Source organism: Pezoporus wallicus, unplaced genomic scaffold (genome assembly GCF_028554395.1).
Source record: "Pezoporus wallicus isolate ANWC-B61680 ecotype Strahan unplaced genomic scaffold, APGP_CSIRO_Pwel_v1 contig_10953, whole genome shotgun sequence".
Classification (NCBI taxonomy): Eukaryota; Metazoa; Chordata; class Aves; order Psittaciformes; family Psittacidae; genus Pezoporus; species Pezoporus wallicus.
Window position 1 is genome coordinate 762 of NW_026640653.1, and position 27,683 is coordinate 28,444.

The 27,683-nt window shown below is 39.7% G+C and overlaps 1 protein-coding gene across 4 annotated transcripts in view; it reads left to right on the forward strand.

Moving 5' to 3' along the window:
• Positions 1–611: 611 nt before the first annotated feature.
• The window catches only part of ORC3 (origin recognition complex subunit 3), a 41,849-nt gene continuing 14,777 nt past the window's right edge, over positions 612–27,683 (forward strand). For 2 of the 4 annotated variants that reach the window (XM_057419982.1, XM_057419983.1), the window contains exons 1-12: positions 634–688; positions 3,386–3,483; positions 8,055–8,199; positions 9,437–9,538; positions 10,495–10,649; positions 11,314–11,450; positions 14,319–14,478; positions 15,293–15,406; positions 16,620–16,753; positions 20,116–20,179; positions 23,357–23,473; positions 24,350–24,429. In XM_057419982.1, coding sequence (XP_057275965.1) covers positions 8,160–8,199; positions 9,437–9,538; positions 10,495–10,649; positions 11,314–11,450; positions 14,319–14,478; positions 15,293–15,406; positions 16,620–16,753; positions 20,116–20,179; positions 23,357–23,473; positions 24,350–24,429 — 1,103 coding nt within the window. In that variant the 5' untranslated portion in view covers positions 634–688; positions 3,386–3,483; positions 8,055–8,159. Of the gene's footprint in view, positions 689–3,385; positions 3,484–8,054; positions 8,200–9,436; positions 9,539–10,494; positions 10,650–11,313; positions 11,451–14,318; positions 14,479–15,292; positions 15,407–16,619; positions 16,754–20,115; positions 20,180–23,356; positions 23,474–24,349; positions 24,430–27,683 lie in introns of all 4 variants that reach the window. The other 2 variants (XM_057419980.1, XM_057419981.1) reach the window with 2 other exon arrangements.

A 27,683-nucleotide genomic window follows, 5' to 3' on the forward strand; every position in this document is an offset into this window, starting at 1 on the left:
GTGATGAGATAGATCCAGCTGGGAGATGAATTCTGTCTGGAGGGCTTCCTTGGAGCCAAGGTTTTTATTTGCCTGAACCTTTTCCAAACCGTTTGTCATTCTGCTTCTAAACGTCTTTACTTTTTCAAGTTGAGATGCCCTTGTCCTCTGTAGCTAGGGTGCGTCATTGGCTTCTGTAAGTGACTTATTAATACTCACTGCATTATTCTAGATCACCTTTTCTATGCATCTGGGTCTCTTGCCTTTTTTGTTGTTGTTGTTGTTGTTTTTAACTGAAATTGTACTGAGGAAACTCTATTGATGTGTCCCCAGGGAATCATTTCCTCTTAATTCTAAACCTGTTGGAGGTTATCAGACATTTAAAGACTGCTGCTGTTCTAGTTGATGGTTGAATTGAAGAACATAATGGGAAGATGAAAATGTTCCTCCCAAATAAGCTGGGATACTGTTCCCATGGGGTTTTCAGCTTGAAGCAGGAGTATAAAGGGGCAACATGCAAATCAATATCCTTAAGATGCTGGTAGTTCAGTTCCAATTGTTGGTTTAATGGAGCACTGAAATCAAAGGAGAATAAAGTGGCCTGACAGATTGGTGTTCATATTGAAGTTGATATTTTTTTTTGCTATTCTCTAGGGCTGCTTTGTTTTTAAACCAAGTCCCAAGAAGAGAAGGGTGTCTCAGAAAGCAGGTCAGTGCATTTTGATATTCATTTCTGTGCTTCCAGGTTCACCACATCTGATTGAGTTCTGTCATAGCTGCTTGAGGATTTTCGTTGCTCCTTGATGTCGATATTGCTGAAAACTCATTTCTTCTGAGGAACCCCAGGAAACTGTTGGCTAGTGTAAATGTGTTTTTTTTTTTTATCTTCAGCAATAAAGATTGAATAGCTGTCTTTGTCTCTGCACCTTTTTTTAACAAGAGAACTCCTTTCCATATGACCAGTAAATTGTTTACTGGCAAATTGTTTATCTGAATGAGCCACCTTTAAGATACGGGAGTTAGAAATGATATCCCATTCTTAAATCTCATCATATGCTGGGTCGTTTGCTTCAGTTTCTTGAGAAAAGAAAGAAAAGCTGTTTGTGAAGATTCCATGGCTTCTGTCCACTAGCATTTGTTACATATATTTTCTCCAGCCTATATGCAGTATATACAGGTTTCTTGTCATTTGAGGAAGACTGAACAGGACTAACTCTTATTGGAGCCACAACAGGACTAACTCTTATTGGAGCCACAAATACTGCTGCTTAAATAGTTGCTGTTAGAGATTTGGTTAGGAAACTTACCTTTCTTATTCCCAGGTTAAACTTTTGGCATAACCAGAGCTGTCAAAAGGTATGACAATTTGTATAAAAAAAGTGGAGAGGAAAGTCGTAAGGCCAGATTTTTGTGGACATCACCACAGGCTCATTCATTACTTATTGTACCACCTGCTTTAAAAGTAATCTAAAATTATTTTGTGTGAGAGTTGGCACATCTGTAGCTCAGGAAATGAGTGTCAGGAAAACAGAATGGCTGTCATTCCAAGTCATCGCAAATGAGTAAACCAACAACCAAGACCTATGCACTTAAACCATATTGAAATTTTACCCCTTACTGGATATTATGTTTTAATTTTTGCAAGGTTAGCAATGCTTGGGTAAATCCTGCTAAACATGTTAGCAAATGCTTTAAGATAGAAAAATAAATTTTACTGAACTGCCCTAAATGAAAGGCAGAGGTGAACTAGTTTGGCTGCTCACAGCAGTTGGTTAGAATGGTGTTCTAAATAATCAGTGCTTTGATGTGCATCATTAAAGGTTTGGAAGCCCAAACCTGTTGAGTGTGAGGTTTCGGTTGTGAAGCTTCACAGCATCACTGGTTGATAGTGCTCTTGCACCTCACGAAAGGCCTTCTGTGCACATTTGCACCTATAGCTTGAGTTTTGGTAATATATATGTATTTGCCAAGATCCTAATATACCAGTAGGATGTGGTATATTACCTGTAATGTGATTTCCTTCAGCTGAAAAGCCTATGACCTGTGTAATCAGAATGGGTTATGTATTTTAAGTGATTTTTTCCTTAGGCATACAAATGAGGTGTCAGGGGAGACAATGAAAACAGAGGGTAAGAAGTGCCTCTTGTTCTTCATTTACAGAGCTGTTTGGGGTGATTTTAATGCTTTGGGAGACAGAACATGCCCATCAACTGGTTCTTTCCTAGAGATCGGTCTGACACTGATGCTTCATTGAATGGCCACCAAATGGACAGTAGTGGATAGCAAATTAATTTTTTTATATGCATATGCCTAGAAAAAGTAATGGTTATATTTAATGTTGCTGCATAGCAACAGTTAACAGGCTATTTTACTTCGCCTTCAGTTTTTTGTGTGCTTCCACGTGGTATTAGTGAGGCTTTAAACCTACCCCAGGCCTGCTAAATGTATGCTGGGAGGAGAAGAATGGTTGCAAGCCATTCCTTTTTTTTTTTTTTTTTTTTTTTTTTTTTTTTTAAGGGAAACGTAAACTGTGTGAGTATGGGAGGAAAAATGTCAAGAAAAAGCTCACTCAGTTATGCAAGTTTCCGTTCAGTCTTCAGTTTTATTCCCAGCTCGGTTGTTTCTCCTTGGTTGGAAGCTGGTGGAGAATTTCTGTACTCACATCTGTGAGGCAGAGCAGCACCTGGGAAGCCAGATGTATTCAGAAAATGTGCCAAGACACTGTTTTAGCAAAAAGGGTCTGATTCTCCTTTTTTTTTTTTTTTTCCATGAAGAGTGTGTATAGAAGTGAGATGCAATTTTGAGGTGAGCCAGAAATGTAGGCCTAGTTTGTGCTTAAAAGTTTTGTTGGCATAGTTGTGTCAGTTAAATGTATTTAAAAATAAATACATTTCATGTAAGCTGACAGTCCTTTCCCAGTATAGCGTATTATTTTCAGGTATTGGTGTTATCTGCATCTTCCCTGCGGAACAGAAGGAGTTTTCATGTGTCTATTCTTGCAAGCCTTTATGATTCATATCTGACTGTAATAGTAAAGGAGGACTCAATATTTAATAGGTGAAAGAGACACACAAAACTTTCTGAAGCAAGGGAAAGATTAATTTTTAATTTTTATTTTAATAATAAAGGCTCTTTGCTCTGATTTAGCCTTTAGCTCATGTGGGACTTGAGATGGAAGCCAGTTTACCTTTTGCTTGCATATCTGGGTAACAGATTCTGCTTGTTCCCATACTTATTCTGTCAGATACCAGCAGTTAATTAACTGGTTAAGAGAAACGTTATCTCCCTCAGATATATATGTATTTTAAGATGTTCTTGTTTCAGCCAGATGCTTCATTTTCTTGTTAGCAAAAAATGTTTTGTTTCAATAACCTCATTTGTGCTTGCCTTTGCTTTCTCTTTCTAGCTGTCCATTTCAGAGAAGGAAAAACTGATTCGGAGGATAGTGAGTTGCGGTTTGATACTTGTCAGTCGTTATGGAATCAGATCAAATTGGAAACAGAGGTGAGTGTTATACCACATACTAAAGTGGGGTTTTTCATTTCTAATAATGCTTCTTTGCTTTGCTTCTAGAGATGTTTTTTTACACACTTAAAAGGGTGATTAGCTAAAGCAGTAAAAGGCCCAGAAGTACTGACTGAGGCTGAAATTGCTGTCCAGAATATAAAAGAGTGATAATAAATCCATCAATTAAACATTACCTTTAGCCACAGAACTACATGCTTTTAATGCTTCAAACTACTTCTTCTAATAGTCCTTTTTATTAATTCCTGGCATACTGCTGTTCTCTACCTTCAATTCAGTTACATGCTTGCCAGCCCTCTGAGGATTTTAGGCTGCTCTTGAGCTCAGTGTTACAGAGGTCATAGCAGCCTAGAATTCACAGTGGATTTATGCGACTTAGAGTTGCACCCATGTCAAATACTGAATGACACAGCTGCAAGTATAGTCTATTGAATTAGTTCAGATAGTGTCAGTGGGGTTATCTGATGGGGATCGGAGTTAATTTCGTACTGAACTGCGTCCTCCTAAGTGTTGTGTGTTAGATGGCATGCTGCTGTTGTGTCCCTATAGCCAGCTGGCTTGCATTATGGTATGAGTAGTTGCTTCCGTACAGCAGGGATTTCCTCCTCTATTCAGTGTCAAGGATTCTGGGCAAGTATTCCATATTCCTTTGCCTGCTGTTGGGCTCTAGACACTATGAGAATTTTTTTTTTTTTCCAAAGTTTGTTTTGGGATATAAAGTAAAGCCAGCTGGATGTAGCTTAAAACCTGGACCCTTGGGCTAAACTCATAAATTCCTTTAATTCTGTTCCTGCTATTCCATGATCCAGCTCCCTTTGACTAGTCAGCACCCTTTTCAAACCATAACTAGCCAGGCTGTACAAAGCTGCTTATAGAGAATGAACAGAAGTTTGTGAAGGCATATTGGGTAAATTCCTGGCAACGCTTCAGCTTGACAGGTGAGCTGCCAGCATTGCCAGTAATGTTGACAGCTGCACCAGAAACTTCCTTGTCAACTACAAAGTGGACTACAGGGAAGATGGCATTCTGTAGCTACTTCTGGAAGACCTTTCCTTGGATCTTTCTTTGGCACAGTGTTGTCAAGGCTTTTGAGATAATGCTTCTACACTACCAACAGTGGCTACAGGATTTTCAGGCTGGAGAAGTGTTGGGATTTTTTCCCTAGTGCACTGCAAGGATATTTTCCAGAGCAGCAGGCACAGCCCATCATAGTGGAATCCCTTAATCAGTCAGAAGCACAGAGTCATTGCCCTCTGGAAAATCATTGTTCTTTCTTGTTCTAAATCTCCTACCCTTGTTTTCTCTGAGGCTGCTAGGAGTTTGACAGATACTTTATTCTGCTATTCCTCCTCCTGATGGAAGACAGTTCAGCCTACATTGACAAATTGATAGGGGCTTTGCCTTAGAGTTTGATTTGCCCAAAGGCAGATTGCCTGCTATACGTAGAATTTTCTTTATCCAGCTGCGGGGGTATCTGATATTTTTTTCTCTCAAGTTTTGAATTGCCATCTTTTTATCCTGCTGTTGGCAAACTTGGGGCTGATGATTGTTCTTGCATCTAAAATAATGTGATAATTCAGGTTGAAAGTCTCTAGTCTGAACTCCTGCTCATAACAGCATCATCTGTGAGGTCAGACCAGGTAGGTGGGAGCTTTATCCAGTCACGATTTTCTTTCTTATAAACTTTCAAACTGGTGTAGTAAGCCTGAGCTGTGGCAGAATACTTGGGAAGCAGATGGCTTGCTGGTTTGGACTTTTATTCTAGGGGTTCTGGTAGTGTGCTAAGGGAATTTAGAGGACGTTCTATGAAGTTTTTGCCAGGGCACTGTTATGTGACAACTTATTGGCAGACCATGTGCTTGTGCTGGTGTTTTCCCAGTCTTTGATATCTACTTGAGGTGTTGAAGAGTGAAGAGGATTTCACCTGCAGGCACTTTGTTGTGGAACACTCTTGACCTTTGTATGTCCATCATAAAACTGTACTGTGATTGTAGCAGCACCGTCATCTGCTTGTGACATTCTTTCAGGCTTCTCACAACATGAAAAGTTGGCAAAAGTACTGCAGAAACTGTCCTTAATTTTTTGGAAGGTGGATTTTGGACCTTTCCTGTTTTCAGTATTGCAAGGTAAACCAGTTTTGACCCTTGCTGCCACCAATGGTCTTGCAAATGTTCTTATTGTGATGCATCTCATCAGAGGCTTTCACAAACATTCCTTTCCTATATGGTGAGGAATTCCAATTGCCAGTCTACCTCGATTCTGGTTAGAAACAAAAGCCTAAGTATAGCGCTTATAATAGGGTAATTTTAGCTCTAATGTGCCAATAATGGTTTTCAGACCACACAATAGATAATGTTAACCAAACCTAGTGTAGCAGCAGGAACTGAACTTTCATTATGACTTTGCCAGAGTAAACAGTGTCGTCCAAGTAAATGAGCTGGTCCCTTGAGATGCAGTGCTGCCTGGCATGCTTTCTGCAACACTACCAAAGTAGTGCCAGTAGCAAGTTTGTTTTGGTGAGAAAAGACCGGTGGTGGATTTTAAGAAAACTTCGTAAATATGTAGTGCTGTGGCAGCCTGAATTCTGTCTTCACAAGTGTGCGTTGGAAGAAATAATATATAATGTAACCATGCTTAGTAAGGATTCAGGTTATTGTTTAGGACAGCTTAGTGAAAACATGTGCAGTAATGATCAGAAGAAGCTCAAGGTCTGATGACTTTCAAAGAAGCAGCTCAGAGGAGGTGTGGTAATACAGGAGGTGTTAAGATGCTGTTATAAACCTGATGGTGTAAATTCTTCTTTTTAAAGTGCCATGTTGCAGTTTCTTCTGAGTTGCCATAGAATTTACCATGTGGGAGCTCAGAGGTGCACAATCAACATCAGAATAGCTAGAAGAATATTTTATAATAAGCAGAGGGTGAAAAGACTAAGAATACTTTGTGTACAGTTTTATCAGGAGAGCAAGAGGAACTCCTCTGTATAATGGAAATGGAGCTCAAGTTTTTGAGCAGGCATCATGTGCAGTCTCCTGGAGATGTCCCCTTAACTCCTTTGATAGCTGTCTCATCAATGCTGCTAGGAATGGCCTTTGCTACTTAGTTTAAATTCAGGTTCACTGCTGTGTATGTCACTTCCTTGATGATTTTACTGGGGGCAGGGGTTTAATCCAGTTTTTAACGTCTGTGTTCTAGACTATATATTGATATGCTGAACTTGAGAGTACAGGGATGCTTTTTTGTGTTCTAGCAGAAGGAATACCTTGGATTAGAGACGGATTTTCAAAGGCACATACATAATTCAAGAAATACATAATTCTGCCACTGTGTCTGCTTTTAAAAGTTTTATCTTTCCCTGTTTTCTCTCACCTTTCTATATATTCCTATGTATACTTATTCTCATATGAAAATTATCCTGAAGGGCAAAAGACAGTGTAGCAAATGTAGCAGTTATGTATTTTTCCCTATAAAACATACTTAGTACTTTCTTTTTTCTTTTCTTTTGTTTTTTCTCCTTTGATCCTGAATTAGATTTGGAGAGACTGAATGTTTGCTCTCATGTAAATCTCTCAAAAAAAAAGTTTTGTAAGCCAAAAGACAATAATAGCAATTTTCATGAACATTCTTCCATAAACTAATTATATTGTTTCATTCCTCCTCTGTCACTTACACTTTGTCAGATGTTGGTTTTTTTCCTCCTTTGAAGCTTGTGGAGTGACAACACAGTTAAGCTCATTTGCTTTCCAAGTTGAGGCATTTGACCAGAAGTTCCAAGATTGGAAATGGCTGTGTTTGCCACACAGTGAATAAATTAACATGTTTATAGTTCACAGGAAAACTTAGTGTTACTTAAAACTTTACCCTGGAGTTTTGAGGATTAAAAATTATGCAGGGAAGGGGTAGTGTCATGGTTTAAACAAAGTCAGCCACAAATCAAGCAGTTGCTCTCTCACTCCTCCCCCTTTTTTGGCCTCCCCCTTCTCCTGGAGGGATGGGAAGGAGAATCAAAAAGAATGCAACTCCCACGGGTTGAGATAAGAACAGTTTAGTAACTAAGGTATAACACAAATCACTACTGCTACCACCAATAATAATAATGATAAAGGAAATAACAAGGGAAGAGAATACAACACCTCAGCACCAGCCGATAGATAACTCGCACCCCCCCCCAGCCTGACCAAGCACCGACCGATACCTCCTCCAGCCCTGCCATCCTCTAGCCCTTCCGGCTAACTCCCAGTTACATCCTGGGCATGACGTGCTGTGGTATGGAATACCTCTTTGGCTAGCTTGGGTCAGGTGTCCTATCTTTGCTTCCTCCTGGCTTCCCCTCCTCCCTGGCAGAGCGTGAGGCTCACAAAGTCCTTGGCCAAACCAAAACATCCTTGTTATGAGCTCTGTTCCCGAGCCGAAAGTCAAAACACTGCACTGCACCAGCTACCAAGAAGGAGAAAAATGACTGCTACTGCTGAACCCAGGACAGGTAGGAACAGGAAGATACTCTGGTGTTTCCGCATCTTCATAAATAAAATCTCTCTTGTGTTTGTTTACAGCAAATACAGGAAGACTTGAATAAGCAGTTACTTGATAACCTAGTAAGTTTTTTGAGGCGATCTCATTCTGAGTTCCAAGGAAAGACAACAGACTGGACTTGTCGGATGAAGTCCAGAGAAATCCCCACTGCAGCTCTTGTCTTAGGTAATTTTTTAAGGTATATTTTGTTGTGTACATAATACTTAAAGCTGTCACAAAGATCAAGGAAAAATACAGTGGTACTTCTAGCAATTGTTGTGAGCAATATAGGCATAAGAAATGTGAACAGAAGAGGCTGGGCTAGGAGAAGGAAGCAGGATAAGACCTCTTTCCCCTTTTGTGCATAATAGCATATGCATAGTACGTTAGCATCTTCCCTAAAGGTTTGTCGTAGGCCGCTGCTAGTGATTTAGAGGGATTTTTTTCCTGAGGATCTGGGTATGGTTTGATTTTGTTCCTGTTTCTACTACAAACACACTTAGTGTTGACTAACGGTTTAATTACATAGCTTCTGTATTTCTGATACATGTTCTTGCAGTGCATCTTTACCTGTAGGAGAGCAGTGTCATTATCTTGGAAAAGGAGAAGAAGGTTAAGAAAATAGTGGAAGATCATATTACTGAAGTTGGTGAAGTTTGGAATTGTTTGTTTGGTGCTTTTCTTCTCCCCCCACCCTCTTCTTTCAAAGGGTTGTAACTGCATTCCTGAACCTGGTTCAAGGCAACCTGAGTGCATTTTCAGTGGATCATTTTAGGGAACCTAAAATCAGGCCTGTGCTTCAAGTTTACTGTGTGGGCACTAACAAAGTGTGAAAGGTAGTCTACTTTTGTGGGCAGTAGAAAGTGAGAAGTTCCTGCTCTGTAGAAGAAGCTGTGAATTGCCTTCTGGAGGGGCTTTTTTTGTTGTTATTGACTAAGGATATTAATATTTTCCTCCTTACATAAGCCATGTGAAGATCCAGGTCTCAGGTGCATGCAGTGTTGTTCTTTTACAGAAGGTGAACTTTTTTTTCTGGTCCACAGGCCTTAGATGACTGTGGATGGCTTTTGAGGGTATGAGTAGCAGGGAAGATAGAAACCCAATCCTGCTTCTTGCATGTTTGTACCCCTGAGAAATGTTTTTTAAAAACACCCAACCAACCAAACACCACCCCCCCACACCCCTCTAGACTGTGAGGGGTTTTTGCAGAGGTTCCCTGTTCATTGTAATCAGGTAGTATTAACATGTGTGTCTAATCTTGTGCTAGTTTTTCATCTTTCATCATAGATGATGCAGTGCTTTTCATTCCTTCTTTAAATATTTGAAGTATCTTCTGGGTTTTGTCTGCTGTTCAGTTTATTATTAAATTATGGTGGTCACAAATCAAAGGAAAAAACGCCCTTAAAATTTTTTCTTTTTCTAGGTGTAAATGTTACAGATCATGATTTGACTTTTAGAAATCTCTCAGAAGCCCTTCAAAATATTACTCCTTATATAGCCTTGCTGGAAGCCAAAGATTGCCCAGGTAAGTACTGCAATAGCTTTGCTGCTTCTTCTGAATAAGCTAACAAGTAGCTAGAAATTCTAGCTTGTGCACCCAAATGTAAGAATAATCTTAAAATCACAGAATGGTTTGGGTTGGAAAGGACTTCAAGATCTAGTTCCAACCTGTTCCCATGGGCAGGGATGCCTCACACTAGACCAGGTTGCCCAAGGCTCCGTCCAACCTGACGTTGAACACTGCCAGGGATGGAGCAGCCACACGTTCTCTGGGCAACCTGAGCCAGTGTCTCACCACCCTCACAGTGAGAGGGATCTTGGAGACTTTCTAAAGATTTGCTCAATCCTATGTTAACATAGCAGTAATTCCTACTACTGTATTTTAAGAGGTGTCCAGTTCTCTTTAAAACAGTGAAGATTGAAATACTGCTCAGTTGCAGCATAAACGTCAAGAGCATGCCGCTTAGTCCTTTGCACATTGATGTTGTAGGATGACTTTTCTCTTGTTTAATTGAATAGTGTATGTATGCATTCCACATTTTAAATGCTTACAGTCATGTTATTAAAGTGGGGAATGGGTAGAATAAAATTTTGTCCCACTCTCCTTGTTCTTTTTTTAAATTTTTAAGTAAAAAGACCAGAATCACTTCCAGCAGCATCCCCAAATCCATGGATTGGCTGTACTGTTTTAGTGTTTTTTTTTAGGTCACTCCAATGGCATGTGGCTGGAGTTCAGGAAAGGTGTAGGGCCAACATCTTGACCCAAATTGTTGCTATCTAGGCAAATTAATAGCATAATTTTTATTGCATTAGCATGTGTATCATGAATATTTTCAAGCTTTCTGTAGCATGAGGTGTGCATTCTGGATAAAGAAGGCACATAATCAGAAAAGTGAACAAATAATAAGGGATAACGGAGTGATATTTTAGAGTATGAGTTGAATAACCAAATGTCTTTACTATGTGTCTAAAAATGTGAAGGCATAAAAAATCTGATGCAGAAGCTGATGGGGCAGGTGATGAACTGCTCTACTGATGTGGTGTCATTGGAAGATGAGGACTATGTGCAGGTTTCCCAGAATAGAATACGTTGTTCAATGAAATCTGTTGTCGACTGGTATGAGAGTGTAACAAAGGTATGTTTTGGGGTTTAATTGGGAACTAGAAGTTTAACATGCAGTATCAACTTCATTCCAGGAGTGCTTTTCTCCAAGGAGTGCCGAGATTTTTTTTTATTAAAACAACACTTTATACAAGAACAGCCATCCAGGGTAAAGGCACCCTATTAGTGATAATGTCCCATTCTGTCACCTGCAGCCCACACTACATTGACAGTCAGTGAGAAAGTAACTTTCAAAATGTTTTTGCATCTTTATGTTTAATATAGCTAATGAAATTTAAAGTTTTGCTTCTGTCATGAAGTTAAAACTGATTTTATGATGACTTCTTCACAAGCAGTGTGTTTAAACAAAAGTTTAGTGACCACATTTTTATTACTGGATAAAGAGATAAGAAATAAGCAATGTCTCATGTATGCAATGTATGAATTTCATCAGTTCTGTCCCACAGAGCTATTCTTGTCTTTGTTGTTATGTGAGATTTTAAGATTTGTTTATGCTTTGTACTTCATGCTGTGTCAAATAGAAGGAAGAAAAATTGCAATTCTAGATGTTAATAATAAATAGCAGCTGTAGCAAAAGGTTACCTCATGTCACTTTCAGACATTGTAATATTGTAGATGTGATTTAGTCTTTTTATTTTATTGTCTTATTTATTAACGCATAACAAATGGCTTTAAAGAAAACAGATTCTGAAACTGTGAGCAAAAAAAGAACTTCCTCTTCAAAACACCAACAGTCTCCTCCAGTTGTAGTTATATTCAAAGACATGGAAAGTTTCACTACAAAAGTACTTCAAGACTTCATAGGCATCAGCAGGTAATGTGAGCTGAAGTTTAGTTCTTCCACTCTTTTACCCATTTTCTATTTGCAGCTGTTCTGAAGTATAACAGTGAGGCCAGTGGAGAATTGGAATCAAATATTGATGCTGCATCTTTGCTGCAGTGATTTTGCAGAAACCTATTTGTTAAGTTTTGGGGATAAGTTATCCTAAGGCTAACCTGGGACTCTGAAGCAGTGTGCCAAAGGGCTGGGTTGAGATATTGGGTGGCTGATTTAAGTCTTTACATAAGAGTATTTGTTGATACTAGTTGTTATAGAATTAGTGATTGCAAAACTAATTTTTCAAGATGCCCAGATCTTTCTTCTGTAGACTTTTACAGTTGTATGACTACTGATTTAATGCTGTTTAAAGGTCACTAGCTTACTAATGGGAGGATATAAAACTTACCCAGAGAATTTTTGTGTCAGCCAGTGTCTGTAATGGGTAGCTGACTACTTCAGGTGCTCCTGTGCTTCTGTCCATCCTTAACATGTCTTCCTTAATATAATCTCATGCATTCTAACCGAAACCCATGCTATTCTCCAAAAAGAGCATCTTACATTCAGTCCCCAGCTTGAAATGACAGGTGCAGCAAAATTGTGGCTGCAGTTGTACAATGAAGCTGCAGCATGCACGCCTTACGTTACCTCTCGATAAGGTTAGGCAATTTCTCTTGCTGAGAGACCCACAAAAAACCCCATTTTTCTACTTCAGATCTGGCAGATGGGCTCTCTAGGGAACATTTGAAGAAGTAAAATCAGAAATGCACAATAATCTGGAAATAATTAGGGGGTAAAACAGAGGGGAATGAGGTTGTAATCATTATGTGTTGTGTTTGTTTTGATTTTTGTGTCAAGGATAAATAACTGAATATATGGAATGTAGGTGAAGTGCTGTTCAAGTGTATCTGTCTACTATTTGCAAATACACTTTTTTAATTGGTTGTGTGTCCCTTCAGAAGGAAAGGTGTAGAGGATTCAAATGAGCTTATAACTAAATATTGTCTTGATTATAGTAAACAGAAGATGGGTAAAATAGAAGCTTGGCAGAGTTGCATAATACATTGAAAACAGGCTTCTGAGTAATGGTAGAGGTTGGATTTATTCTCTCCATTTCAGTTTGAAATGTGTTTAATAAAGGGTGAAGTTGGGTGAATGGGAGAGGTTCTTCTGATTGGCTCATCACAAGATTCAATTTCTTGCCAATATTCTTAGGTTATCAACAGTGGACAGTAATAGATGAAGTTTATCTGTTTTATGTTTAAGTCCCTAGCAATGACTTCTGTGGAGTTCTAGAAATGAAATAACTGTGGGATGACAATTAAAACACCAGGGTCAAAAAGTTGCTGTGGTGAAAAGAAAAAAAAAACCAGAATAAATTGACAATTTTAGCCTAGAAGATATTTAAGATAACAGAATTTGTATCTCCTTAACCCTGATTTTTAAAAAAAAAAAGGGGAAAATGATGATTACATAATACTTAAAGCACTGCATTTTAAATAATTTGATGCTGTTCACAAGGAATACAAGGAATTCAATCCTGGTTATCAGTTCTCAAAGCATATACTAAAAAAAAATCTGAAGAGGAAGATTATAGAATCATAGAATCGTAGAATCGTTAGGGTTGGAAAGGACCTTAAGATCATCTAGTTCCAACCCCCCTGACATGGGCAGGGACACCTTACGCTAAATCATATCGCCCCAAGGCCTCGTCCAACCTGGTCTTGAGCACTGCCAGGGATGGAGCATTCACAACCTCCCTGGGCAACCCATTCCAGTGCCTCACCACCCTAACAGGAAAGAATTTCCTTCTTATATCCAACCTAAACTTCCCCTGTTTAAGTTTTAACCAGTTACCCCTTGTCCTGTCATTACAGTCTCTAATGAAGAGTCCCTCTCCAGCATCCCTATAGGCCCCCTTCAGATACTGGAAGGCTGCTATGAGGTCTCCATGCAGCCTTCTCTTTTCCAGGCTGAACAGCCCCAACTTCCTCAGCCTGTCTTCATACAGGAGGTGCTCCAGTCCCCTGATCATCCCCGTGGCCCTTCTCTGGACTTGTTCCAACAGTTCCATGTCCTATTTATGTTGAGGGCACCAGAACAATACTCCAGGTGAGGTCTCACAAGAGCAGAGTAGAGGGGCAGGATCACCTCCTTCGACCTGCTGGTCACGCTCCTTTTGATGCAGCCCAGGATATGGTTGGCTTTCTGGGCTGCAAGTGCACACTGCCAGTCCATGTTCATTTTCTCATCAACGAACCCCCCCAAGTCCTGCTCTGAATCTCTTCTCTGCCCAACCTGTGGCTGTGCCTGGGATTGCTCCGACCCAGGTGTAGGACCTTGCACTTGGCATGGTTAAATTGATTGAATCAATAAGATTTAATCTGAAGAAGTTGGAATTCTTTATTTTTTAAGTCTAATGAGAACACAGAACATTAGAAGTGTTTCATATTTATTTTCCATGTATTAAATGGTGCAAAGTCTGTACATTTTCTGGAGACTGTTAGCTGGTTTATGTCTACTTTATTTCTTTGGGAAAAAAAAAAGATTGAGTTGTCTGAATATAACTTCGGGGGCAGATAGGAGCAGTACGATACTCTAACTGGAAAGATGCTTTTTATGCCATTTCCTGAAATTTGAATCCTAAAATATGATTTAATTTCCTTTTCTGCTTTTGGACTTTAAATAGCTTCCATTCTTTTTCATTTTACTCTACATCAAAACCCTTTTCGTTTACTGGCAACAAATCTTTTCATTTACCCATTTCTGCATCTTAGCTTAGTGCTGTAGTAGGAGCATAATACATTTGTTTCATAATTTTCTATAATGTAACTATTGATTTTTCTCCTTTTCCCCATGATGTAGTCAACATATCCGTGAATTACCTCTAGTACTGATTTTTGGAATCGCTACATCTCCAATGATTATCCACAGCTTACTTCCTCATTCTGTTTCCTCTCTGCTGTGCATAGAGCTTTTCCAGTCCCTTTCCTGTAAGGAGCACCTGTCTACTATAATTGACAAGGTAATTCCCTTTCTGAATAGGAGTGTTTGTTTATTCAAACACAGTATAATACGTGTGGCCTTTAGGTTTGTCTGAAGCTTTTGAAATGCAATCTGTTCCTGAGAGCTGTGGATTTTGGATATTTCTACTCATAGTTGCAAAGTAGGCTTAATATTGATATCTTCTTTCTCACATTGAGACACACTCATATATCTGCTTTTGCCTTTCATTTGCACTGACATCTGCCCATGCGTGCTTGGGCAATTACACACTGACATTCCCACCTCTTCATTAAGTCAGTACTTGGACTTGAGCTTTATTTTGTTCCATAAAAACATAACTTTAAACATAGAAAAATATAGTTCAGCCTGAATTTTGCTGCTTGTCAGAAATTAGCAGTTTTCCAAATGATGAAACCATGTAGATGCTGTGCCTGTATGATTCTTGGTATGCCACTTTGTGCAGGAGTTCCAAGATCCCTGTTACACATGCTGAAAATAGTGGTCTCCCTGGTGGTTAAAGCAGCCTCTCTTCTGTTTGTAATTTTAAAAATAAAGACAAGAATAACGTTAAGCAAAACTAACTTCAAGTGTTGCATGTTAGCAAAAGGTATTTACGAAAATGTGATGAAATAATATACTGAAAATCATCAGTCTTTGCATGGATATGTTAGTAGAAGAATTGTTTTTAGAAGTTAGTGTATTTATTTAGTATCTCGTTTAGTTGAATGCTGACACATAGTAAGAGTTGTATCAAATTGTGTATGTAAATTTTGACGAGTCGAATTCAGGAAAGAATTTCTGTTGTAGCTACTTCTCCTTTTTGTCTCCCTTAGCTGCTTCTGACATCCCGGTTTCCCTTTAAACTGGGTGAGAAAGTTCTGCAGGTTCTCATCAACATATTCTTGTACCATGATTTTTCTGTCTGGAATTTTATCAAAGGATTTCAGGTAGGCAATGGTAATAAGAATTTACTGGCTTATATAGATCTTCATCTCCAGATGTATCTCTGTGTCTGAGTCTCTTTCAGGCCTTTGTGGATCATTGACAAGAGTTCTGCAAAGAATTTGTAGTCCCTGTAATCTGTTCTAATGCAGGATTGTGAAATTGTTTCTTTCTTGCCTGGTTCCATGTGTGAACCTGTTAGTAAAACATGCCCTTTTACTGTTGTATACCTTTAGAGTGTTTCAGATTGTTTGATATCTAAGATTCAGTGATTACACATAGCCAAGAGAAATATCCTGGCTCTAGCACCTTTTCCTGCAGACAGACCTGCCTGGCCTTTGATAGGTTTCAACTCCTCTTATTTTAATGAGGCACCAGGTTTTAGTGAGTCCATGTTGGCCTGATAAGAAAATACAGGTCCCGTCTCTGACAGGGTATGTTTGTGTCCTTGTACCTTAAAAGTATTCAAGGATGAAGCAATTTTGGATCAGATTTCCTAAGTGATAGGTACAAGGAACCACCATCATCTCGCTATGTCTAGCAGTGATGTTAAGTTTTATGACAGGAAGTGTCTTTTCTCGTTGACAGTTTTTATGTTTTAGAAGTTTTTAGTGAGGTAGTCTGATTGGAGTTTTGTTTTGTTTTTAAGAATAGATGTGTGGTGTACACGCTACTATCCTGCAAGGCCCTGATGCTACTTTTAGTACAGCTGAAATCAGTGATGAAGTGCATTTGTGTGTATGCACAGGAAGAGCTTAGCAGTGTATTTGAAATGGTACATGAAACAGAAATTGAAATTAGGACATGCAGTAAGTTTGCTTCTGTACAGTAGTTGCTTTTCATATCTCTAAATATACTCTTTGTTATTTGTGAGCATTGGAGCTGAATATATAACCTGAAGAATGCAGTAGTTCACAGAAATGAATAGAAAATATTTGACAAGCAATAGTTATCATCATGTAAGAGAAGGGAAGGATGAGGTATTGAAAATGAATAGTGCATACAGCAGAAAAGGTAATTATGTGACTATTAAGAAGTGATTGATGTGTCCTGTAGTGACTTACAGAATATTTATCAACTTTAATGAATTCTTTTTTGAAGGAATACTATTACGACCATTGTAGTATATGCACTGTAGTAATAAGAAAGCATTAAAAGGTAGATATAGCAGGGAGGATGAGTTTTATTAACTTCACTGTTTCTTGCTTTGTCTTTCAGCTCTGTATTGTTGAACATTTCTATTCCCAGCCACTTAGTGTACTATGTTGCCAACTGGCAGATGCTAAGAAGAGAGTAAATTCTTTATCACATGATCAGTGTGAAAACATTCGAAGACTGCCCTCTTTTAGAAGGTAAAAGGCTAAATAAATTTTGGACAATCTTGTAGTCAGCTTTTTTAAAAAATGAAAGGAATATCATATGAAAATGAAACATCACATGAAATATCATATGAAATGATATGAAATGAAATATCATGTGAAAATGAAAGGAATATCATATGCCTATGATAAAACAGGCATCACAGAAACATGGTGGGATGGCTTCTATGACTGGAGTGTTGGAATGGAAGGTTACAGGCTCTTTAGAAAAGACAGGCCCGGCAGGTGGGGAGGGGGAGTTGCCCTTTATGTTAGGGACAGGCTGGAGAGTATGGAACTCTGTCTGGGGACAGGTGAGCAGTTCACAGAGAGTTTGTGGCTCAGGGTTAAAGGGAAAATAGCGATGGGAGACATTACTGTGGGGATCTGCTACAGGCTGCCTGATCAAGAAGAACCTGTGGATGAAGCACTCCATAGACAGATAGGAAAGCCTCACACTCACAGGCCCTTGTTCTCATGGGTGACTTCAACCACCCTGACATCTGTTGGAAGGACGGTACAGCCCGGCACAAGCAATCCAGGAGGTTCCTCAATTGTGTGGAAGACAACTTCCTTCTGTAAGTAATAGAGGAGCCGACAAGGAGAGGTGCCATGCTTGACCTCATGCTCACCAACAGGGAAGGGCTCATTGGAAATGTGATGCTCCAGGGCAGCCTTGGGTGCAGCGATCACGAGATGCTCGAATTTGAGATCCTCAGGACAGTGAGAAGAGTGTGCAGCAAGATCACTGCCCTGGACTTCAAAAGAGCAGACTTTGGCCTCTTCAGGAACCTGCTTAGTAAAGTTCCATGGGATACAGCCCTAGAGGGCAGGGGGGCCCAAGACTCTTGATTGACATTCAAGGATCACCTGCTACAAGCTCAGGAGTGTTGCATCCCAACTAGAAGGAAGTGCAGCAGGAGGCCCAGGAGACCTCCTTGGATGGATAAGGAGCTCCTGAGGAAAATTCAATTGAAAAGAGAGGCTTATAATAAGTGGAAGCAAGGACAGGTGGCCTGGGAAGAGTACAGGGATGTTGTCCGGGAAGCTAGGGACCAGGTTAGGAAAGCTAAGGCTCAGTTAGAATTAAACTTGGCTAGGGATGTTAAGGATAACAGGAAGGGATTCTACAGGTACATAACAAATAAAAAACTGACTAGGGAGAGCGTAGGCCCCCTCAGGAAGCTCTCGGGAGAGCTGGCTGCACAGGATTTGGAGAAGGCTGAGGTTCTGAATGACTTCTTTGCCTCGGTCTTCACTGGCAAAGGCTCTGACCAAACCACCCAAGTCTTGGAAGGCAGATGCAGGGACTGTGAGAATGAAGACCTTGCACCCACTGTAGGAGAGGATCTGGTTCGAGACCGTCTTAAAAATCTGAACGTGCACGAGTTGATGGGTCCTGATGAGATCCATCCGTGGGTCCTGAAGGAGCTGGTGAATGAAGCTGCGAAGCCACTGGCCATCATATTTGAAAAATAATGGCAGTCAGGTGAAGTTCCCAATGACTGGAAAAAGGGAAATATAACCCACATTTTGAAGAAGAGGAAAATGGATGACCTGGAGAATTACAGACCAGTCAGTGTCACCTCTGTGCCTGGCAAAATCTTGGAGCAGATTCTCCTGGAAGGCATGCTAAGGCACATGAAAAACAACAAGGTGCTTGGTGACAGCCAGCATGGCTTCACTAAGGGGAAATCCTGCCTGACCAATTTGGTGGCCTTCTGTGATGGGCCTACAGAACTGATGGACAGGGGTAGAGCAGTTGATGTCATCTACCTGGACTTCTGCGAAGAGTTTGACACTGTCCCACACGACATCCTTGTCTCTAAATTGGAGAGACATCAATGATGGACCACTCAGTGGATAAAGAACTGGCTGGATGGCCGCACACAAAGAGTTGTGGTCAATGGCTCAATGTCCAGCTGGAGACCAGTAACGAGTGGTGTCCCTCAGGGATCAGTGTTGGGACCGGTCTTGTTTAACATCTTTGTTGCTGACATGGACAGTGGGATTGAGTGCGCCCTCAGCCAGGTTGCCGATGACACCAAGCTGTGTGGTTCAGTTGATACCCTGGAGGGAAGAAATGCCATCCAGAGGGACCTCAACATGCTTGTGAGGTGGGCTGATGCCAACCTCATGAAGTTTAACCATGCCAAGTGCAAGGTCCTACACCTGGGTCGGAGCAATCCCAGGCACAGCTACAGGTTGGGCAGAGAAGAGATTCAGAGCAGCCCTGCAGAGAAGGACTTGGGGGTGTTGGTTGATGAGAAAATGAACATGGGCAGGCTTCAGTGTGCGCTTGCAGCCCAGAAAGCCAACTGTGTCCTGGGCTGCATCAAAAGGAGCGTGACCAGCAGGTCGGAGGAGGTGATCCTGCCCCTCTGCTCTGCTCTCGTGAGACCTCACCTGGAGTATTGTGTGCAGTTCTGATGTCCTCAACATAAAAAGGACATGGAACTGTTGGAACAAGTCCAGAGGAGGGCCACGAGGATGGTCAGGGGACTGGAGCACCTCCCATATGAACACAGGCTGAGGAAGTTGGGGCTGTTCAGCCTGGAGAAGAGAAGGCTGTGTGGAGACCTCCTAGCAGCCTTCCAGTATCTGAAGGGGGCCTATAGGGATGCTGGAGAGGGACTCTTCATTAGAGACTGTAGTGACAGGACAAGGGGTAACGGGTTAAAACTTAAACAGGGGAAGTTTAGATTGGATATAAGAAGGAAATTCTTTCCTGTTAGGGTGGTGAGGCACTGGAATGGGTTGCCCAGGGAGGGTGTGATTGCTCCATGTCTGGGAGTATTCAAGGCCAGGTTAGATGAAGCCTTGGGTGAGATGATTTAGTGTGAGGTGTCCCTGCCCATGTCAGGGGGGTTGGAACTAGATGATCTTAAGGTCCTTTCCAACCCTAGCTGTTCTGTTCTGTGATTCTGTGAATATGTAAATGAAGCTCTGTGAAAACTAGATCATTTGTGCATGTGTTTCTATTGCAAAGGGAAATAGATCAGAAAGAGGTCAGTTCTAAATATTTTCATAAAGCCTTCATCTTCTGGTCTTCAGAGTTCATCTTCTGTGATGTGTAATCACTTGAACTTCCCCCCACTCCCCCATTTTTCTTAATGCAGAAACAAGCTATTATGACAAATAACCATAAATCACTTTTGAACTTGTTAAGCTGGCTTGGAGCATGATCTCTAGGGTTTTGGAGTGGCCTTTCAACTTGCTGGATTTGACTGTCCCTTTTTGAATCTTTCCAAAGATATCCTTAGAGCAGCATAAACTATCTGAAATTTTTAACCCTGTAATCTTTAATCATACTTTACATTATATTTTTTATGTTCTTGTTTTTTTCTTGCCATCAGATACGTAGAAAGGCAAGAAGCAGAGAAACAGATTGCACTGCTCACAGCAGACAGCTTCGTAAAGGTAAAATTTCAAGAATGTCTTTGGAAAGCACAAACAACTTTCCCAATGTATTACTTTGTGGAGTGTAATAAAATACACGACTAAGATGTATAGTTCTGTGTAATATCTTTTGTACAGTACATACTGTGCTTCATGTCCAGTAACAGAGAATTGGGACTGGGAGGTCAGAATTCCAAATCTCTAGGGCTGCCACGTATACTGTTACACAAAACTGCACAGCTTTTCTTACATCAACTTTTAGCTGTGTCTAGAAATATAACTGCTTAAAAAGAAGCTTATAAGCTTATTTATGGCCTGGTATTTTAATGCTTACTCAGATTGACTTTCTTGGAAAGTCAGTGAAGTGTTTGAAGAATGAGTAAGTAATCTTGGAGGTTATTTCATAAACTCTTAATCCTCCATACCCTCTGTGTAGTTTCTAATTGATCTCAGTGGGGCAGTCTGGGTCCTGAGGCACATTTTCATACTAGATGTCATACAGGATTAAAACTTTAATTTATGTTACTTGTTTATCTGAAGGTTTATCAAGTGATTGAAGTCAGGTTACTGCTATTGTGAGACCTTCTGGAGTTCACCAACAAAGCTCTGCTGGTTATTTTCACCAGCTGAACCCCTCCCAGAAGCATTGCTCAGGGTAAAGGATTTCTCCTAACTCTTCATCTCAAGTACAGCTAACCTGTCAGGCAAATAGTATTACCAGAGATAAAGCAATTAATTTATCCTAGCAGAGCTTCCTAGTTTGCAAGGACTTTTCAAGTGTGAAGAGCAACGGTAATGGCTGGAAGAGGGGTTGGTAGCGCACAAGTTTGCAACTGCAGTGCAGTTTGCAACTCGTCATGGCTAGACATGATTTATACATGATTTTTTGATCCTTAGTCTTCAGTGGCAAAAATAGATTAAGCTACAGCTCACTTGCTGTTTATTCACACCTGAACTATGCCAGCAGAATTCCTCATGTGGCTGTGTAGTTAATGTCATTAGAGAAACAACCCAGTTGAAGTAACCCGACCAGAAAAAATGACAAGACATAAGAATGTTTTTGCTGGGTTGTTTCTGCAGAATTATTTCACTTCTGTTGAAATAACAGGAGGGAAGGAGTGGGAATGGGCAGCTGAGACTCTGTTTCAAGTTTAAAGACCATGTAATGTGCTGCTACTTTGAAAGTTTAATACTTATCAGCTTAAACTTCGTGTGTATTAAACTTTATATGTTTAATAATATATACCCCTTATATCACAAGCCTCACCCTGTGAGTTTGGGAAGGAAGCCAGAATTTTTTTGCTTATGTGCATATGCTGCTTCTGACAAATTTTAATTGAAGACACTTGTTCTAAACTCTGCAGCAGGGTTAGGACTATCACTGTACTGCCAAGCTGGCAATGTAGTCTGCTTGGGGACACAAGGCCCACAAGGCTGTATTAATGAGGTGCTGGTTATTCTGTATATCGTAGTAATCTACAGTATCATTCTAAGCTTTGAAATGCTTTCAAAGTCACTGTGGTGACTGTTCATGTTCAGGACCAGGTGAACTTGTCTTTCAAGCTTAGCACCTAAACCTGCAATACTCTTTGTCAGCTGCAGTTTATATTCCATGTTGTTGCCACTTTTTGTTTAATAATTATGGGTAGAGTTCCACCTATTTAGAATAATTGGTTTAAAAAGCAATTATACATCCTGATTACTTACAACTCCGAAAGTTTTCATGGCAAATTTAATTTGAAGTTCTGTAAATGTGGCAAGCTATATTTATCAAAATCATAATGCATAGTCTTCTAATAATGACATGTTTTCAAACTTGATCTGGGAAACAAGATGAGGAAATATAGCTGCTCTAATAGGTGCTCTGATGCTCTGATAGATGCTGTAATGCTCTGAGTTTGGGGGAATAAGACTGATGTAGCACCATTAAAAAGAACTTGTTTTCTTTTCTCAGCTTTTTTTTTGCAGTGGGGATATGTTCTTTTTAATGATCCTGCTTAGAATTAAAATACAAACTTGTGAGCATCTCCCTTAAGATCTTAGAAGTCATTTAAACAATTGTTGTATCAGTGACACTCAAATTTTAATAGATAAAACTCTGTGGGGAGAAATGTCTTTAATGTTCTTAATAATCTCAAACTTATTGTAACATCAGAAAGCTGTGTGCAGCACTGTCTGTTACTTTCAGTCTTTGAAGTAGGATACTTAATCTTTACATGTTCATACTTCCTCATATTGTCTGCAGATAAAGTTTTGCTTTTTTTTTAAAAATCTTTGATACTCTTTGTTTCAGTTTAACTGTACAGAACTTCAGTGGCTTGTTTTGTTTTTCCCTTTCCATTTGGAATAGTTTTCTCAGACTTGAGCAAAATGGCAATGAAGTATGCAGAGAATCCTGTTGGAAAACCCAAAGATAAAAGGAAAAAACAAATTCTGTTGTTTTTTTTTCCCTATTTTATCTGACTAAGGACAGATGAGAGAAGATCTGATTCACAAACTTAAATGGAATGAGCCCAAAGTACTTTAATACAGCTACCAGAAATTTTCAGAAGCGTTGCATATGCTTCTATGGGAGGCTGGTGATAATGAGACACCATCTAGTAAATTCAGTAGCAACAGTTAATAATTTCTTTTTCTGAATGCATGATTTCTTTTTCCTTCCAGTTCTTTATGAATAAATGGAAGTCAAATTAAGAGCACAAAGGAACAGCAACTGCATATTTATTTTCTGTGAACTGGTCATTTTACATATACCTAACTAATAAAAACAGCAGCCACCTCCAATATAAGAAATAAAATTTTAAATGCATTTGTAGTATAAAACTGCAAGTAAGGATTTGAGTAAAAGTCACTATATACTTTCTCATTGCCTGCTAAAGATATAGTGTACAGTCTCCTTTTTGCTAGATGACATGCCAAATCTAAAGTGAAATATAGTTGAAAATTGTAAAATGATAATGCTAATCAATGAAAAATCTCAAGCGAGGTGGAGGAAGAAAGAGATTTAACAACATGCAATGTGACTGCAGTGAACTGTTGAAATACAGCTTTTTTGCATAGTGGTCTTAATTTAACACTAGTGCTTTAAATCATAGCACACCACAATGTCAAATCTTCAGAGTTATTTGTAGTCTTACTGAGAGTTTTAAATAACTGTATGTCAGAATGACTTACAAAGCAATTATTTTGTCACTGTAGGAAACAACACAGAAGTTGCTGGAGGACTTGCATGTTTACCATGAAAATTATGTTTCAGTTCTGAGATGTCTTCATGTTTTCACATGTTCTCTTCCAAAGTATCCTTTGGGCAAGCAGGTGATGTACTGTTATTCCATTTCACTGAAATATGTTTTGTTTGTTTGTTTGTATGGCATCTGAATAAGTATATTTTCTTTCTCTTTGCTTACTATTCTGCTGCTTTGCTCCCTGCTTAAAATGGAGACAGATGCTTTCTTGCTGTGGGCAGAGGGCAACAGCATGTGATGTCTTTAGTGGCATGGGTGATACCTTGTCAATCAAAAGGAACGAGTTTCCAGGAAGAGGCAGATGTGCAGATCAGCAATAGAATGCACACATGGATGGTTCCCACATCTGGAATTATCTGTATGCACTGCAGACAGTGTGCACTCTTCTGCCACTTATTAGCTCACTAGTCAAAATCACTTGGAGAGACTGAGTTTTAGCAACCTTCTGTACAGAATAAAATGATAGTAGGGGAATGGTGATAAGGGCTCTTAATAGCCATATTGCCCTAATGTCATTAAATCCACCTTCTCATGCTAAGCAGTTTCTTCTTCCACTAGGAGAGCAATCTATTCTGTGCATGTTCATTTGTCTCTTTGTTCTCAATGTATTACACACTGTTACTGGAATTTGTTCCTAACTACAAAATCAGCATAAACTGTCCTAGTATTTGAAAACAAAAATGTGTTTTAGCTGTGGTGTTTGGTTGGAGTTCCTCTCTGTTCTCTGCTGTTATCTTAATCTGAATATTAGATGTTTGAAACCTGGTGCATAGCAACACATAGATTCCAAGATACTAAATGCTTTAATTTCTTTTGCATTCTTCCTGCATCTTTGCAAAAACAAGCTCCAAAGGAATCATGTATTGCTTTGACAGGCTTCTTGTAAGAGTTTCACATTACTTTGTTTGTAAAACACTTTATCTTTTCTTCACCTTCTGCATAACAGATCAGGGAGCTGCATTGTGCATGTTTGGAAAACCGAGTGTGGGAGACAGAAGATTATGAGTCATCTCTTCAGCTAGCAAGGTGATTTTTTTTTTTTTTCTTTCCATTTTGTTTCAATACCATTGTGCACATGGAGAATATCAGTCATCAGTTATTCTGGAACTTAAAGCTGAGGATGTTACCTGTTCGCAGTTACTTGGAGGATTGCTTGCAAGTAAAATTGTCTGCTGTTTTCATTTTGTCTTTCAACTGTTTTCCATGAAACTCAACCAGCTTCTAGTATCTCTTCTGCCCTGAGTAATTGTGCTGAAACCACAGAGAATAGTGTGTGTGAATGAGAACATCAGTTGGGTCTTTTGTTACTATTACTTTTAGTTGGTCTAAACTTTAATCTGTTGTGAAAATTAGAATCTCTTCCAAATTAATAGCTGAGGCCTTTCTTATCTCTTTAATTTACTTCTTTCTTCCTGCCTCCTTTTTCTGACAGTTTGTACAGGGACTCAGTTAAATTTTTGTGTCTATTGTAAGCTTAGGACTTCAGGAGAGCCTACACCTGTGTTGTCTGACTGACAGTGTTGAAAATGTCATGGTTTAAACCCAGTCAGGTAACTCGTTCACTCGCTCCCCCCCTTCTTTTCCTCCCCCTACTCCCGGAGGGACGGAGAGGAGAATCGAAAAGAATGCAACTCCCACAGGTTGAGATAAGAGCAGTTTAGTAACTAAGGTATAACACAGATCACTGCTGCTACCACCAATAATAATAATGATAAAGGAAATAACAAGGGAAGAGAATACATCACCTCACTACCAGCCAACCGATGATAACTTGTCCCCCCCCTAGCCTGACCAAGCACCGACCCATACCTCCTGCAACTCTGCAGTCTCCCAGCCCTTCCAGGTAACTCTCAGTTACATCCTGGGCATGATGTGCTGTGGTATGGAATACCTCTTTGGTCAGTTTGGGTCAGGTGTCCTGTTTCTGCTTCCTCCTGGCTTCCCCTCCTCCCTGGCAGAGCATGAGGCTCACAAAGTCCTTGGCCAAACCAAAACATCCTTGTTATCAGCTCTGTTCCCGAGCCGAAAGTCAAAACACAGCACTGCACCAGCTACCAAGAAGGAGAAAAATGACTGCTACTGCTGAACCCAGGACATTGTCCAAGCCATTTTTCTTAACAGAAGATCATTAAATTGTAATGCTGCAGCTACAGACTTTTAAATGTGCTTTATTATGGCAAGGGGCTGTTTCCTGGTAGCTGCATTCATTCCAGTAATACATCAGTTCTGATGCAGCACCGTTACTTCAGCTGCCTCTTCCAGAGCCTCCAGGCTTGTGAGGTTTTATGTGTCTGACACTAAAATTGCATGGAAGAATATATCTGGGCTCATATACAGAAGGAAGCATACTCTTATACATTACCACTGCACCGTATTGTTTGCCTTCATCCCTTTGAAAGGATTACATTATTGATTTGTCATTTCTACAGTATTTCCTCCTTAATCCTTCTCTGACTCACTGAATACTGACAGCACTCAAGCACCTATCAACCCTTGCCCACCAGTGTTTCATTTTGCTTTCCTGTAGTCTGTTCTGTAATGGCTAGTAATTGGCATTTTTTCCTCTCCCTTATGTTTAGTTTGCTTTCTTGCACTTTTAATTCATCTGTCTCCTATCTCAAAAGTTGATGGTGCCATCAGGTTCTGGCTTGCTCCCCGTTTATTCTTACCTGTTTAATTCCTTTTTTTTTTTTTTTAAATCCAGGTACTCTGTCATTTGTTCTTTTTTTTTTTAACAAAACTGCTTCAGCCCAATTTCTTCAAATACTTGGGATGCTGTGATTATTATTTTGTCTTCTTTCAGCTTTAACTCTCTTTTCCATTTTACACATACTTGTCTCTGCTTTTTCTGCATAGAATCTTGCTGTTGTCTTTTTTAAGAAAAGGATAAAATGTGATCTTTCCCTTTCCACTCACAATCTTCTTTTTTCTGTCCTTTGCTCAGGTATGGAAGTTAGTCATGGTTCCTTAATATCTCTGTCTTTCGAGGGGACACATCACCTGTTGATATCCTTTGGATTGCCTTTTCCCATCCCTTATTATTCTTGTCTTTTTTTTTTTTTTGAAGTCCTTCTTTTTTTCCCTTGTATTTAGAAAGTAAAAAACAGAAGCTTTTGATCAGCTTATTTCTGAATTTCTAACAAAGTCTTTCACCCTTCGTGAATTATGTTTGAATGTGGGGTTTTCAGTTGTTGCATTGAGTTTTTTTATGGTTGGTTGGTTGGTTGGTTTATACTACAGCCTTTCCTTGGACTGGATTTTATCCCTTCTGCTAAAAGTGCTCTCTCCAAAGATGGTGTTTCAGGTTATCAAAGTTTAGCAATCTAGACAGTAGTTACTCTACTTTAGTTGTCTAGAATCTTAAAATATATAATAGGGAGACAGAGAGTGTGTGTGAACAGTAGTTCACATTGGATTAATCTAATCAGATAAGATTAGGAGATGTTGGAAAGTGTCTCACGTGACAGTCTCCCACACCTGTCTCACCTGGTTATGGGGAGCTGACTGACTGCAACATCTGGTCAAGCTTTTAGGTGGCAAAACTTTGAGGACTGTCTGACCTTTTGTCTTCTGTCTAGATACTGTGCTGATGCTTTTGTTCGTCAGTCATTGAGGCCATTCGTCACATACTGCTTATCACAGTCCTGCCCTTCGGTGACTGTTGTCATTTTGTTGTTGATCAATCTCTGTAACCACTTCTTCAGATGATTGCCCACTTCAGCATTCAGAAGGAGTTTCTGTGGACTTCATCCCGTCTTCCTTTCTTCTCTTTCTTAACTCATCTCTGAATAATCAGAGACAGATTTATTTACTGTCTTTGGATGATCTGAGATCTTCCTTTCTGCTTTAAGCTTGTCTCCTAAATGAATTAAAATCTTAAACCCACGCTCTGATACCTGGCATACCTTGCAGTAATCTCAAGACCAGAAGGTTTAAAAGCATCCTTTTCTGTTTCTGATAGGTGATAACCATCCTCTTGCTTGCTCTTTGGGCCCTGTAATCCCATTGTTGTTGTAAATATTTATTTTCCTAGAACTTGCAGCTTCTTTTTGAATAATGTTACTAAAATAAATTTGTTCTTTCCATTCACAGATCTCCAAATCTGGTTATCCTCTCCCCATCTTAAGTGTTTAATTGTTGCAGTATTTTGTCTGACCTGGAAGAAGGCTATCTTGTTTACCCATTAGTTTCTACAAGACAGTTTCAAAATGTTTTCTAGCCATTTGTGTGCTTGTTGTTAACTCCTAATGCTTTTCTGTACACAATAAGTGTATCTGAAG